Source organism: Macrobrachium nipponense, chromosome 36, assembly GCF_015104395.2.
Source record: "Macrobrachium nipponense isolate FS-2020 chromosome 36, ASM1510439v2, whole genome shotgun sequence".
Lineage (NCBI taxonomy): Eukaryota > Metazoa > Arthropoda > Malacostraca > Decapoda > Palaemonidae > Macrobrachium > Macrobrachium nipponense.
Window position 1 is genome coordinate 61,572,818 of NC_087220.1, and position 15,497 is coordinate 61,588,314.

General features: G+C 36.0%; 2 protein-coding genes across 6 annotated transcripts in view; one reads left to right on the forward strand and one right to left on the reverse strand.

The window, feature by feature from the left end:
* LOC135203763 (zinc finger and BTB domain-containing protein 24-like) overlaps positions 1-14,885 on the forward strand; it is a 30,207-nt gene extending 15,322 nt beyond the window's left edge. For 3 of the 5 annotated variants that reach the window (XM_064233716.1, XM_064233717.1, XM_064233718.1), the window contains exons 3-6: positions 11,103-11,399; positions 11,801-11,995; positions 12,472-12,572; positions 13,201-14,885. In XM_064233716.1, coding sequence (XP_064089786.1) covers positions 11,135-11,399; positions 11,801-11,995; positions 12,472-12,572; positions 13,201-13,608 — 969 coding nt within the window. In that variant the 5' untranslated portion in view covers positions 11,103-11,134 and the 3' untranslated portion in view covers positions 13,609-14,885. Of the gene's footprint in view, positions 1-7,106; positions 7,126-8,116; positions 8,199-11,102; positions 11,400-11,800; positions 11,996-12,471; positions 12,573-13,200 lie in introns of those variants that run through there. The other 2 variants (XM_064233720.1, XM_064233719.1) reach the window with 2 other exon arrangements.
* Positions 3,089-7,455, reverse strand: LOC135203762 (D-serine dehydratase-like). Its single transcript, XM_064233715.1, has 10 exons — positions 7,274-7,455; positions 6,902-7,059; positions 6,478-6,633; positions 5,709-5,833; positions 5,341-5,499; positions 4,996-5,142; positions 4,260-4,354; positions 4,048-4,142; positions 3,764-3,869; positions 3,089-3,266 (listed from the first exon to the last, which is right to left on the reverse strand). Exons 2-10 carry the CDS (start codon positions 7,057-7,059, stop codon positions 3,177-3,179), a joined length of 1,131 nt encoding a protein of 376 aa, XP_064089785.1. The 5' UTR covers positions 7,274-7,455; the 3' UTR covers positions 3,089-3,176.
* Positions 14,886-15,497: the final 612 nt, after the last annotated feature.

Genomic DNA, 15,497 nt, shown 5'->3' on the forward strand with positions numbered 1-15,497 from the left:
TCTAGAACGATCCTTAACGTAACTACTCGTAGGTCTAGTCTGATCCGTAAGTTGCTGACTTGTCAAAACAGTCACTGACTTGACAACCGTTTGACAGCTATTTACTATCAATTCATTCAGGAACAAATTGCATAGCTATGCAAAATCTTTGTGAATCAAGGGCTGCATAAGGGTGTAGTGAAAATGGAACATATCATTATTATATTATTATTATTATATTACAAAGTTGCATATAAGTATATGTATATGTATATATATAGATACATATTATTATTTTTGTTATTATTAAGTTTCCAAAATTACCCTGCCAGCTGCAAACTTGGCAAGCCTCCCTACCCTTATCAGTGTCCACCCCTCCCTCCCCCTCCCCCTTCTCCCCCTCTAGGGGGCCAAACTCAGACGTGTTACTCTCTGACAGAGACACGTAGCCCAAATATAAGATAATCTAATCCAAGTGTAACCTTGAAGAATCCATTTTCCTTATCTCTCTTGTCTATTTATATCAGTAGCTACGCGACTAAGCGGTACATGCTTGCTTCTCTCTCTCTCTCTCTCTCTCTCTCTCGTAGGACCCTCTCACTGCATCAGCTGGTAAGATTAAACTCCTAACTTCTTTATTAACAACAAAAACACATATAATAATAATAATTAATAATAATAATAATAATAATAATAATAATAATAATAATAATAATAATAATAATAAGAATAATAATAATAATAATGATTGAAAAATAATAATACCACACACATGGCTAATAGAATGCCTGAAAATATATGGGGCAGAGGAAAACACCATCAGCTTCCTCAAAAATAGAATGCGCAACTTGAATACAATACTTACAAGCTCTGGAATAAGACTAGCAGAGGTTAATATCAGGAGAGGGATCATCCAGGGTGACTCACTATCCCCACTACTCTTCGTAGTAGCCATGATTCCCATGACAAAAGTACTACAGAAGATGGATGCCGGGTACCAACTCAAGAAAAGAGGCAACAGAATCAACCATCTGATGTTCATGGACGACATCAAGCTGTATGGTAAGAGCATCAAGGAAATAGATACCCTAATCCAGACTGTAAGGATTGTATCTGGGGACATCAAGATGGAGTTGGAATTTGGAATAGAAAAATGCGCCTTAGTCAACATACAAAAGGGCAAAGTAACGAGAACTGAAGGGATAAAGCTACCAGATGGGAGCAACATCAAACACATAGATTGAGACTGGATACAAATACCTGGGAATAATGGAAGGAGGGGATATAAAACACCAAAAGATGAAAGACACGATCAGGAAAGAATATATGCAGAGACTCAAGTCAAAACTCAACACCGGAAATATGATAAAAGCCATAAACACATGGGCAGTGCCAGTAATCAGATACAGCGCAGGAATAGTGGAATGGACGACGGCAGAACTCCGCAGCATAGATCAGAAAACCAGGAAACATATGACAATACACAAAGCACTACACCCAAGAGCAAATACGGACAGACTATACATAACACGAAAGGAAGGAGGGAGAGGACTACTAAGTATAGAGGACTGCGTCAACATCGAGAACAGAGCACTGGGGCAATATCTGAAAACCAGTGAAGACGAGTGGCTAAAGAGTGCATGGGAAGAAGGACTAATAAAAGTAGACGAAGACCCAGAAATATACAGAGACAGGAGAATGACAGACAGAACAGAGGACTGGCACAACAAACCAATGCACGGACAATACATGAGACAGACTAAAGAACTAGCCAGCGATGACACATGGCAATGGCTACAGAGGGGAGAGCTAAAGAAGGAAACTGAAGGAATGATAACAGCGGCACAAGATCAGGCCCTAAGAACCAGATATGTTCAAAGAACGATAGACGGAAATAACATCTCTCCCATATGTAGGAAGTGCAATACGAAAAATGAAGCCATAAACCACATAGCAAGGGAATGCCCGGCACTTGCACAGAACCAGTACAAAAAGAGGCATGATTCAGTGGCAAAAGCCCTCCACTGGAGCGTGTGCAAGAAACATCAGCTACCTTGCAGTAATGAGTGGTACGAGCACCAACCTGAGGGAGTGATAGAAAACGATCAGGCAAAGATGCTCTGGGGCTATGGTATCAGAACAGATAGGGTGATACGTGCAAATAGACCAGACGTGACCTTGATTGACAAAGTCAAGAAGAAAGTATCGCTCATTGATGTCGCAATACCATGGGACACCCGTGTTGAAGAAAGAGAGAGGGAAAAAATGGTTGAGTATCAAGACCTGAAAATAGAAATAAGAAGGATATGGGATATGCTAGTGGAAATTGTACCCATAATCATAGGAGCACTAGGCACGATCCCAAGATCCCTGAAAAGGAATCTAGAAAAACTAGAGGCTGAAGTAGCTCCAGGACTCATGCAAAAGAGTGTGATCCTAGAAACGGCGCACATAGTAAGAAGAGTGATGGACTCCTAAGGAGGCAGGATGCAACCCGGAACCCCACACTATAAATACCACCCAGTCGAATTGGAGGACTGTGATAGAGCAAAAAAAAAAATAAATAAATAATAATAATAATAAACTAGCCTTTCATTGTCACACCACTTCTTTGAGTGTGTCCTCATATTGCTTTTATGCCTCCTGAGCTCAAAACACACTGGGACCCAGCGCACTGCCCTGTTTGTCTCTTGAAAAGTGCCGTGGTGTTCTATGGCCTTGGGTTGTCTGTTGCCGTCGTCTGAGGGTGCAGTAGTTCTTTGGGTTTTGACAAAAAAAATGGTTTTCTTTCATTGTTTTTTTATCTGTATCAAACTATATTTTTTTATTGGGGCTTATGTCAGTGTGTATAGTTTTCTGTTCCAACAGCTGCAATATCGTGATGCAATGCAGTTCTCATATTTTACTTATTTATGTATTTTTTTAGGAAGGGACGCGACCCACAAACACATAGGGCAGATTTGAGCGTATATTAGAAATAATTATAACCCGAACAGGCACTTAAACTGCCCACCTATCTAAATAATACCCCCACATGCACTGCCTTTCTTGAAATATCACACGGAAAGCATCTGAGACGTCCAGGAAAGGTAATTAAAACATATTCGAATCTCCCATTTCCCAAATAACCTTTACTCCAGTTTGACATAACATCAGAGAACAATTTAGTCAAAATTTTCGTGGTTCATCTCTTGGTTTTACCACCCTCTCGTGGGCTTCCATTCTGCAATCACCCTGCCGTCTTGAACGACATTGTAGACGGGGTACATAGCTGCTGTTGCACAAGACTGTTGGAAGAAATGTTGATTATTAGCGTTAAAGTCAGTGCTATTTTCGACCTTAATGCCTCTAGCTAGACTAGACGCGAAGGTGTAAGTCTGGGAAAACAGGAGATAAACGAAGATTCCAAATTGTAGATAAGTTTTATTTTTTACTATATTAAAAATTTATAATTAGCTTATTCTAATCTTCCTGTCTCGCATCAGAACGAAATTATCATAACTACAGAAACTTATGTCATTTAACGTTACTTTATTATCAAAATATGAATATTTTTGCCTTCTCTATGTATCTTTGAAGAGCTACAATTACTTGAAAATACATATCATATGCCAATGTTCAAAAGATCATAACCAAACACAGAGGCACATACACTCATTTAATTAGGCCTGTGTGGCCAAAATTTTTTATTTGTATAGAATTGAGTTTTCTTTAAGAATCAAGTTATTCATACTGCTGCTATTGCTGCTGTTATTAGTGTGTGTTTTTTTCTAGTACTACTTACGTGCCAGGGAAGTAGGAAGAGCATTGTTCCGATTGGGTACTTTGCATAGTCTAATTTCCCTTTTATTGTCTCCACAAACCCAATTTCTTGGGTCATACTGCAAAGTCTGTTGAAGAGAGAGTGACATTTGATAGGATGAAATTCTGCAAATTAAATAACTTAGACTGTTGAAGCTTCAAATAATGTTTTAACTGACGCAAATTATAAACCAAAGTTATTTTCCCTTCACAGTTACAGAACGACTGAAACCTTATCTCAGGTCACAATTCTCTTGGCAGTCTTACTTGAGGTTGGGATGATCCTTGATGACGCAGTATCCAGAAGGCATCTTCCCTTCTCCTTGTTTGGTGAGTCCAGTGAAACCGCAGTCGATCAACATCTTTCAGAGAGAAAGAGAGGACTGACATAAATATCCAGCTCCAGAGAACAGGATTAAGTGGTTTTATTAATAGTAATCACAACTGAAAGACTGAATCGTTTATTGTTTCTTTCTTACTTGGTTTCTGTGTGGGTAATGGCCTATGATTCTCGTGGCGACGCAGCAGGCAATGTCTTCGAGGGAGCACGAGCCTAAAGTTGATTGTTGGACGTCTTAAAATAAGAAAAACGAGCGTAAAGAACATTATATTTTCACGTGTTACTCCAAATATTGGGTGAAAATTGCGTCAGGTATTTCAAGTCCAAAATAGGTAGTATTATGTGCTTCTGTGTTATGACTTTCTTATTTTGGGCCATGTTTTGGCACTTTTGCTGAACTGCATTTAAAGGCAAGTTGTCTAATCAGCAACCACTGCCTCCCCTCTTATACTCTTTTTTCTCTGTACTGCCAGTCTTGGAAATTCCTCCATGCCTCCAATTGTCCCATTTTTTATTCTGATCATTTTCATTGTTGATCACCCTTCTGAGTCCTGACCAAATGCAGTGGTATTCTACTTGTCAAATTGTTTCCTATTATACCTATATAGTAGGTGGACAAATCTGAACGGGTTCAGTTGGACACAATATGAAATGGGACAGCCCCTAATCGCACAGGTAGATACAACTGATAAAGAATGCAAAGTAGCACCCTAACATGACCTAATCTGACCTCTGGTGCAGCATCTTACCAGACCAGGCCCTAACAGGCTTAAATATAGCCATGACAGTACTGTTTATGGGAGCACTGTCAAACTTAGGTGACATGTTTAATACTTGTATTGTTTATACAGACAAAGCATTCATTTCACCCTTACCCAGAAAGGCGTAGTTCCCCGGATGCAACTCGGTCAGTTTCTTCATGGTATCGGCTGGCCTTCTGCAGGAGGGCGTTGAGCCAATTCCAACTGTAGGGCAGATGACCCCTCGTGTCCTGGCCTTCTCCACAAATTTGAGCAGACGTTCTGAATATAAAATATGTTCGTGTATATACGAAGTTAACGACTTTATTTAAATTGATTTATATATGCTTCTTTTTGTTTCTGCCCAGGAAAATGGGGAAACAAGGAATTTTTCTTACACACTAAATACAGGTTCATATCATTATATACCGTGAGAGAGTAAGGTAGTGTATGATCGCATACTATAATGGTTATACTCACCGATATTCTCATCCCTCAGTGTGTCGACATCTTTGGGGTCATCCACATGGTAGGTGTTACCACAGTGTACGTAAACACCACAGAAGGTGATCCTTGACGGAGCTGAGCTGAGACTCAAGGCCAGTTCTATTCCCTCCTCGTCTTCCCACCAGACGCCAGCTGTTTAGAGCCAAATAATAGTAAATATTATATTAAAACTCAGAGTAACTTTGAGGAAACTATGTCACATTTAGCCTGTAAACTTTCTCTCTGTCTTCCCACCAAATACCAGCTGTTTGGAGCCAAACAATAGTAAATAATTGTATTGAAACTCAGTATAACTTTGAGCTAAGTTATAGTCTCCTGTATCCAGTAAACTCTTCACTCACCTCTTCCGTTGCCGCAGTCGACCTTTAAGAAGACTGACCAGGTCTTCGGTGAAGGCGGCGGGGATTCCAACAATGTCTCTACTGCCAGTCTCGAGTCGACCATCACGTGGAACTTTTCCAGTCTCCTGGATCGACAGAAACAATATTATACTTATATATTAGTATGCACATATATATCCTACAGATACCAGACAATGAGGACAGTTAGTCCTGGAAAGCTTAAATGTAACCTTTCTGGAATCAGTACCTCTGCTGGATACCATCCAGTTTAAATGAGGTCCTGTTATTAATTGTAATAATGCACTGAACAATTGTGCAAGAGATACAGTTTTACATTATATATATATATATATATATATATATATATATATATATATATATATATAATATATATATATGTGTGTGTGTGTGTGTGTGTGTGTGTGTGTATATATATATACACACACATATATATATATATATTTATATTTATATATATATATATATATATATAGAGATATATTATATATATTATATATATTAATATATATATGATATATAGTATATATGTATTATAATATATTACATATATATATATATATATAATTATATTATATATGTATAATATAATATATATATATATATATCTATATTTAATATTATATATATATTTATATATTATATAAATATAAAACTATATAATATATAATATATCATATATAATAATGTTATATATAATTCATCTTCAGTACTAAGAAATACATATTAGGTAGATTATACATTCACTAACTTTGTCAAAGCCGTAACTCTAGACATATGGAAGGGAATCAGCGGGTAACCGTAGAGAATGTCGTCGAAGCCATGGTCAGCGTAGAATTCGGATTCGTCCAACGTGGATGTCACCAAGCATTTCTTCGTTCCTCCCGTCTGAAGCTCCGCGCCCTCTCTGGTGGCGGTGACTTGGGTTTAATTGGTGACATTTATTTTGATTAAAGACATATATTTTGCATTGATTATTAAATGGAGCAAAAAAATAGTTTGCAAATTAGCTTGGGGGCTTTGAATGAGAAGCTGTAAAGGTCACAGGTGAGGAGGTTCAATCTTGAAGCGGTAATTAATGTTAACAAGTTTAACGAGGAAGCACTCGAGAGGGCGCATATCGTAGGCCGACTCGAGCGTGTTACATTCATACAAACACCGAATCTTTTACCAACATGGTCTTGTGTGTCTTCGTTTGAGCGCGCAAGCGCACACCCATTTTATTGCAAGTCTCCAGCATGTTATTGCAATTGCTTTTAACTTGAGCGTAGTCGACCAAAAACGCCGGAGTTGTTAGCTGGTCTACTCGAAGGCCAACATTGTTCGTCGCCATCTGCAAATGAGGCAGGCATATTAAAAAAAATATGAGAAGATATCACACGTGAATTATGCTCGTCGTGTAAGTCATACTCTTAAAAAAGTGCTAAGTGTGTGTATGTCGTGTCGAAAATGCAAGAAAGGACTCGTTAATTCAACGCATCGATCGACTATCTCGTCATCTGCCATAATTCCTGTCATTTTTACGCTAAACAACACTTCCATCTCACCTTTATACGCTAAATTTGAAGTAGACACTAATCTGATTCACTGTAGATGGTGGATATTTATAGTGTTGTAAAGGCTAAGAGCTTAGATCCATCTTCCGGGATCTGACTATGGCACTTATCACTTGAGTGTGCGAAGATTCACTGGCCGGGGTAGACTAGACACTAGACAGCCTGGTTGCCAGGGCCTTTTGCGAGTTTTGGGGGTCTTGAATGTCATCAGGCTCAACGAAAACTCGTTATCCTTTTCGACTTAGCTTACAGCACAAATTTGACCTTTGTCTATAGTACTTTAGTAACTTTAAAGCTTCAGTTACAGTCTATGTAACGTTGCCTTACATAGTACTTGCGAGGTGATTTAGTCGTTTATAATTGACATTTTATACACATCTACAGTTATGTAGTGCATCGTAACATTTTTTTATAAGATTTTTCTGTAAGATTTCTGTTTAGTTAAAATTTTACAATGGCTGTCTTGTTACTATTAAGATGTTTAAAAGGCCTGTTTTGTGATCGTTAGAATATATAAAAATGTCATTAGCATAACTGAGTAGCAAAGTCATTTCCGGCTATATATCAAAATATGGTCACCAGAACTCGAAAATAGACGTTTTCGTGGAAGATCGCAATGAATATTTTTTGTATAGTCAGATTTCAAAAATCCCAATATACAAAATATGATGACATAAACGAATTTTTTTATTGGGTGCGGTTTCTACGCAAGAAATCGTAAACATTCTTATCATAAGAGTTAAAATTATTTTGTTACATACCGACTATAGAAATGCACATTTTCCACATTGTACGTACGGATATAGTCAACATTATTCATTATTATATTCAATAATTAATTATATTTGCATGTATAGTCGTACAAAACGTAACCATCCTTCCCACAAATGTAAACAAACTGGTTACCGCAAGAGTTGTAAGTGACTCATTTAAATCCTCTTATTTTGGTTTGTTTTAGTATTCGATTTATTTATGGTAATTGTATTTTGATAGCTACTTGCTTTGGCCAACAGCTGTTAATTTTTGGTTGTATTGAAACATCACTGACGTAATAGTAAATAGCCTAGTAGTAGAGCCGATTGTACCATAGCTTACTGTATGCAACAGACCAGCTGATAGGTAGGGAGGGACTAGCTAGGTATATCAAGACGGCTCTAAATGTCGACAATATAATAGAATTGGGGGCAGAACCCCCCTCTGTCCAAATAAGGGCACAATACCTAAGGTCACGTTAGGTCAAATGAAGGTTAAGTTTGGACGGTTTAAGATTATATGGTAATTTACCTGTAGGGAAAAAAATTTAAGTTTTCGGTAATTGTAATTGCTTTAAATTCTTGTTCAGGAGGTAAAATTTTATAGAAAAATGTCAACTGCCACAGTACAGTTTGCTGCGGAATACACGCTTAGATCTACCAAGTTTTCTGTTAAATAGGGATCCTTCATGTAAGAATAGGGTAGAATTAAGGGATTGCTCCACATTGGGTATTAACTATGGCTCTTTAATGTCTTGTAGGGTAAAAAACCGCATGGTACAGGGGTGGACCATGTACGATCAACGTGAACAACCCCAAAAAAAGTACATTATAACGCGTCCAGACATCGGAGATGGGTATCAGTCGCGACTTGTTGTTGGTGAGAAACGGAGCTAAAGACCTCTACTCCGGTGTCAGGACGCTTTATAATGTACTTTTCTTGGGGTTGTACACATTGATCGTACATGGTCCACCCCTGTACCATGCGGTTTTTTACCCTAGATGCACGGAACCATTATATATCAACTAAATGACAGTCCGGTCTCTCTCCCAACGATTTCTGCCCACCCAAAACCCTGCGTTCCCATAGGGTCCCCAACCATGTTGAGTAGATATGAGGTTATTAATAATTAACAGTCAATAAACACCACCTCCTTCATCAGCAATGCTAAAAGTACAGGAAAAATCAATTTCCAAGATAATAGTCCTTGCAGATCTATTTTATTGTTTTACCAAGAATAGCTATACTTTTTATCATTAAAATTAAAAGTCTATTTCTTCTTTGTTTTTTTTTTTTGTGCATTTTTTTAAACTTTAGTTTAACCAGACCACTGAGTTAATATTAACTCTCCTAGGGCTGGCCCGAAGGATTAGACATGCTACTTAAAATCTTTATAAATTATTAAGAAAATAAATAAATAAATAAATATTTGTTATCTGGAATATATATTATCTAAAAAATAAATATTTACTATCTGGAGTAATATATTATAAATTATTATATAATATATTTTATCGTATAAATGATTAAATTTAAGGAATTTTAGAATATTAAAATGTTAAAATTTGTTACTTTCTGACAATATTTCTCTAAAAGAATATCTTCTGAATAATATGTCTCTTTGGATTTTATATTTTGGACAGATTTTAAAAATATCTTTTACTGTTATTTGTACATTACATATTTTGCACATAGGTATAGGGGCATGGGGGTTACTCATTAGGTAGCCATGTGTCAGTTAGTGTGACCAATTCTTATTCGTGTCAATATTACTGAATTCTTGCTGCATTTCTGAGGATGATGGCCACAGGTCTACAGTTTCTTTTATTTCTCTTAATTTGTTGTTAGGATGGTTTTCCCTCCAATTATTTTGCCATTTTTTCTTAATTACTTTTTTGCTGTGTCTAATATAATCTTCTAGTGGTAATAATTCTGCTGATATTGGGAGTGTTCTAGCCTCTTTTGCATAGGTGTCCGCTTTTTTCATTGCCTTCTAATCCTATGTGAGATGGTATCCAACATAGAGTAACAGATATCTTTTGTCTTTCCATTTCATGTAATGTATGTCTAATTTCATTTATAATTTTATTTTTTGGAGTATAAGAGCTCATTGCATTTATTGAACTTAGTGAATCGCTAAAGATGGTTACTTCATTAAACTGGTTTTCAGATATAGTTGTTAATGCTGTTTTTATTGCTAGTAATTCAGCAGTGAACACTGATGCTTTGCTTTGTAAGGAGGCTTGGATCTTTATGTTGTTTCTGTAAACAGCGAATTCAACTCCCATATCATCTTTTGAACCATCAGTATATATATATGATTATTATTGTGTATCTTGATATGTTCCAGAGCATATTGTTTCATTGCGAGGGGATTATTCAACTTATTTATGGGTATTGTACATAATTTGTTACATATCAACCATGGAGGCATTATGTTGTTAAAATTGTAAAATTTAATATTATAAAGGTCATTGTCATTAAATAATCTATTAGCTCTAACAGGGAAGGATGGGATCATTTTTGTATTCCAGAAACAATCTGGATCTTTAAATAAATCTTTGGTTTTTGCTGGACTATTTACAATTTTTAAAGCTCTGCACATCGTTGTTATTTTGAATCTATAAGATACTGCTTCTTTGTAATCTAGACTTCCAGTATAGCTGTATACGTACATCATTTATACCAGCCTAACCTGCTTTTTTGAATTGTCCATTACTTGATCAAACCTTGATTAACCTAACCTAACCATAGGCATAGCATAGCCCATGTACTGTACCAGAAAATTTCCGGAATATACTGTATTGACTTGAAATTACAAAAATTAAACGTTACATACCAGTTTAATTAGGTAATCAAATATCGGGCCAAGAGGTATAGTATTTTTATTTATTTTTATTCCAAATATTGTATTGTTCTACTAGGATGAAATTTGGAAAGTATACTATAACAAATGTGATTTTTTTATTCATAACTTCTTTTCAAGTTTCATATTGCATTGTTCAGGCTCTGACAGTTTCTGTTATTTTTATTCATCATAAATTTAATATTCAACATATTTTTGCAGAATAGTACAGGCAAGCCAAATCATTGTACAAGATGGCTCAGAGTGGTGAAAAGTATTACAAGTGTCCTGTATGCTTGAAGGAATTTTTCAAGTCGCATACGATGAAAATTCACTTGCGCGTTCATACTGGAGAGAAGCCTTTCCAGTGCAACTATTGTCCGAAAGCTTTCACAACCAGTGGGAATCTAAGCGATCACCTCCGAGTCCACAGTACAGTTCGCATGTTCAAGTGCAAGATTTGCGGTGCAAAGTTTAAACGTAATGCTACCCTGAAGAGACACTACGAAATGCATGCCAGTAAGTTCCGAGCCAGGTTGCCATATGATAACATTGTGTTTCTTCTTACTATTTTCATTAATATTTCCAGTGTTCTGTGATGAGGTATGATAATTCATAATGTGCTGAAAATATTTTTACTGGTGGTTATAGTTTTAATTTAATGAGAAAGCTTGATTTGTATGTAGAGTGCATTACGCAGTTGCTTACTGTAATAAGATTTCTATGAATTGTGTAACTTGGGTAGTTTTTGCCACATACAATCTATCAAAATCTGAGCTCTGTGCTCTTAATTATCAAGAGAAGAGGGGATATACGTTATTAGTAAATGATGTATGAAATGTAAGACAAATATTGTCCCGTACAAAAAGGATGTTTCCTAAAGCTTGCAATTCTTATTACCCTTAAAATTTATGTTTCAGAATACAAGCGAGAGAAGCAAGACAATACTGACTCTGTTGCTACAGGAAATTCAGAAGGGTTATTGCATACTGAACTTGTGAACCAACCAGTCTACTTCCCAAGGTTTGATAGAAGCTCAGAACTCATTGTGTCCGAGCAAGGTGAAGAAACCGTTCAGACGGAAATTGTTCATCATCCGAGTCATGTACAGTTTGGTAAGTAGGGAAGTTTGGTTGGAAAGTCTTAATATGCAAAACATTTTTTAGTCGTTTAATAATTATCCAAGTGAGATGCTTAAGGAATAAGCTCAATTTAGTTATACTTTTGCTAATTATACATTGGTGTTCACTCCATTGTTCCATTTCTAGACCCAGAAAGATGACTCATTGAAAGTACTTAGCAAAACTTGGCCATCAGAGTTTAAATTGAATGCACAATGCTTTTTGGTTTATTTCTGATGGCCTTCAGAATTCAGTTGTATATGTATATATGCATAAAAATTTATGAAAACCTTTTAATAAAAATATTAACATACTTTTTGTTTTTTTGTAAACATTTACTAGTTAGTTTTGGAGGTTTTCTGCTGTATTTGTAATGATAGTTTTGAGTAATGTATTCAAAATAAGTTGCCTTATTCCTGCTATTTTTTATTTAATAATTTAACATACTTAATGTTTCATATAATTTTCAGATGACATGCCAGATCAGAGATCTCCCACAATAGAGCTGATTTTTCCACCTGTTCTTGGGAGGGAAGATCAAGGAAGTGTAGTTTTCAGAGGTATTGAAATTGTAAGTGTATTGCACTACAGTACTTTACAAGTCTTTAAATGTTATGTACTGTATCTTATCTGTATTGTAGATAGATTTTATCTGTATTGTAGATAGATTTTAAAAAAAATTTGCAGTTGTACATGATATTTGTAATAATACATATCCTAAATATTTACTATTGGGTGTGTAAAGTTGTGTTAATATGTTGATTGAGATGAGTAGATAAATATTGAGTTGCGTTAATGTATTAGCGTCAGTGCAAAGCATTACCAAGTAACTGTAGGGAATCCAGTTATTATGGTATTTAATTTTATGCATGCTGGTGGGCTTTCCAACTTTCACACTAATCAAATAAATTATACAATTAATACTTTACAAAGATCACATCATTCTTACCTTTTTTTTGACTTTGACAGTAGTTAGTAGTGGATATATTCTAACATTTTAACAAATTTACTTCTTTCAGCTTAACTAGAAAAAGTTATTGGTGAATATCTTAATGTAATTTTAGAACTTGATAAGAGAGCATATATCTAATTTTTTATATTCAAGACTTTTAATCTCCCTGAGCTTTTACAAGAATCTTTTAATTATTTAACATTGTTTTAGGAAATAACTTGTACTTTGTTCAATATTTTTTTCCCAGAAAGAAGAGAATCTCGATGCCTTTCATGATGCCACAGTCTTAGAGCTCACAGAGGAAATCGAAGACATAGACGGTGCACAGGTTAAAGTCTACAGTTTTGCATCAACTCACAGTCAACTTTCCAGACATTCTGTGCAACAAGATGAAGAGACTAGAGAGACAAGTCTACCTCATATGGACAGTATTCCAGAGAACAAAGCCAGCATTTTCAGACCTGATGAGTCAGCCAGAAGTGGGGAAGTCTGTGACATTCAGTCAGAAGTGGGTTACGTTCAGTCAGACTTAGCAAAAAGGTACGGCTCGCATGTAACAAAAATGCTGAAATTGATTCAGCCTGAAGACAAGCAGGTAGAGTTGATAAAAGAATTGAATCAAGCAATACATGAATTCCTTATAGACAATCGCTGATATAAAGGGAGAGGTATTTTAAGTGCCAGAGAGATGGACACATGATATTTTTATCTGTGGGTGTTGGCCATAATGCAGATAAATTTTGCTAAGAGTAGTACGCAAATTTGAGATTCACTGTGGGCTTGTTGCTAATGTTTACTGGTAATTGTCATGTCTGAGTTCTACTTTAGTCATTGGTTGTAATTTTACTGTTGGTACCAATTCTGTGTTAATCTGACATCCTTCTTATGATTGTTGAATGTCTTTTCCAATACTGTAAAAAATTTTATTTTTGGTATCATCACTCCTTTACTAATTTTGATAGCACAAACAGGACCATGGTTTTGTGAAGTTAAGTAAAAAGTTAGTGTTACTGGTACTTGTGAACATTCTTTAATTATTTGGGTTTTCTCTGTATGAATAAAATGTATTTTGATACTTTGTAAACTTAACCATAAACAGTAGAGTACTGCTGTATATCTGGTCACTTTGGTGAGAACCTTTTAAGAGGGATGAGTTCCTTCATATCTTTTGACAGATGTGACAAAGTTTATTTGGTCCATATTGCTATTTATTTTTATATGAGTCTAGTCTTTGACTTTCTATTGCTGATGTATTGTTACTTATCATACAGTGTTTTGGTCACATTTGTATGTCCATTATGCGGGTTCTAACTACAGCTCCTCCAGCGCCTCAGCAGCGTGGTTGGTATGGTGTTAGCGTCCCACCTCGGTGGTCGTGGGTTCGATTCTCGGCCATTCCATTGAGGAGTGAGAAATGTGTATTTCTGGTGATAAAAGTTCACTCTCGACGTGGTCGGAAGTCACATAAAGCCGTTGGTCCCGTTGCTGAATAACCACCGGTTCCATGCAATGTAAAAGCACCATACAAACAATAACTACAACTCCAGTTTGACAGTAAATTTGAGTGTAGGAAAAAGTCCCTCTGCCTTTTTAAAAGAGTTGTGGAAACTATAAGACCTCTTGGGTTGTGGGTTTGAGTTATAATGGGTCTTATTAAGGCTAAAAAAATCAATGGGGATTGAAGGTGAAATTGATAGATAAACAAATGCTTGGAGTTGAAGTGATAAGATGGCACTATTTTTTTATTGTTACTCATTTGAAATCCTCTGCTGACAGCCTGTAAAGATATATGAGTATTTATTTCAGTGAAAGGTTGAAGCTTGTAAGTGCATGGAAGAAAAATTGATTTGTAATCTTGAATCGGATGTGATTTCGTCGATCATCTATATTATACATATTTTAAGATATTCATAAAATAAATTTATTTTTGTAGTCGTAGTTTTAGTTTTCCTGCACAGTAAAGTATTTTGAGAGAACATGGAAATATGACCCTTATCTAGCATGTGGACAATGTTAGTAAGTAACCTAACCAGGAAGTTTGTAGTTAGATAATTTGTTGCTGTTATGTTATATTAATTTATTGTAAAGTTCTTGTTGGCTGGTTACTTAGATCTGAAATCATTTGAATCCCACAGCTAGCAGTAGATCACGTTGGGGAATATTTGCTGCCCTGTCATTGTAGACTAAAATTGCAATGTGTTTTAACCAGTGAATAAAAATATAAAGCTGGGACCTAATCCTACAGATTTGAGGTGCCAAAATTTATAGAAAGTGTGTGCAATTCTAATTTTGGTGCTTTTTTGCAAGTTTGGAATGGATCTATCAGTAGTGTAAATAACATCTGTAAATAACTAGTTTATGGCAGCCATAGGCATATATACAAGCTTTAGCAGCGTGGTTGGTATGGTATTAGCGTCCCACCCCGTTGGTCGTGGGTTCGATTCTAGGCCATTCCGTTGAGGAGTGAGAGATGTGTATTTCTGGTGATAGAAGTTCACTTGACGTGGGTTCGGAAGTCACTTAAAGCCGTTGGTCCCGTTGCTA

What these genes read in the sequence shown, in the direction of transcription:
- LOC135203762 (XM_064233715.1), bottom strand. Translation starts at nt 7,059, where the DNA reads ATGGCGACGAACAATGTTGGCCTTCGAGTAGACCAGCTAACAACTCCG. An exon ending in ATTACCCACACAGAAACCAA is followed by an intron (nt 4,143 to 4,259) that starts GTAAGAAAGAAA and finishes TCTCTCTGAAAG; the next exon opens with ATGTTGATCGACTGCGGTTT. An exon ending in AAGGATCATCCCAACCTCAA is followed by an intron (nt 3,870 to 4,047) that starts GTAAGACTGCCA and finishes TCTCTTCAACAG; the next exon opens with ACTTTGCAGTATGACCCAAG.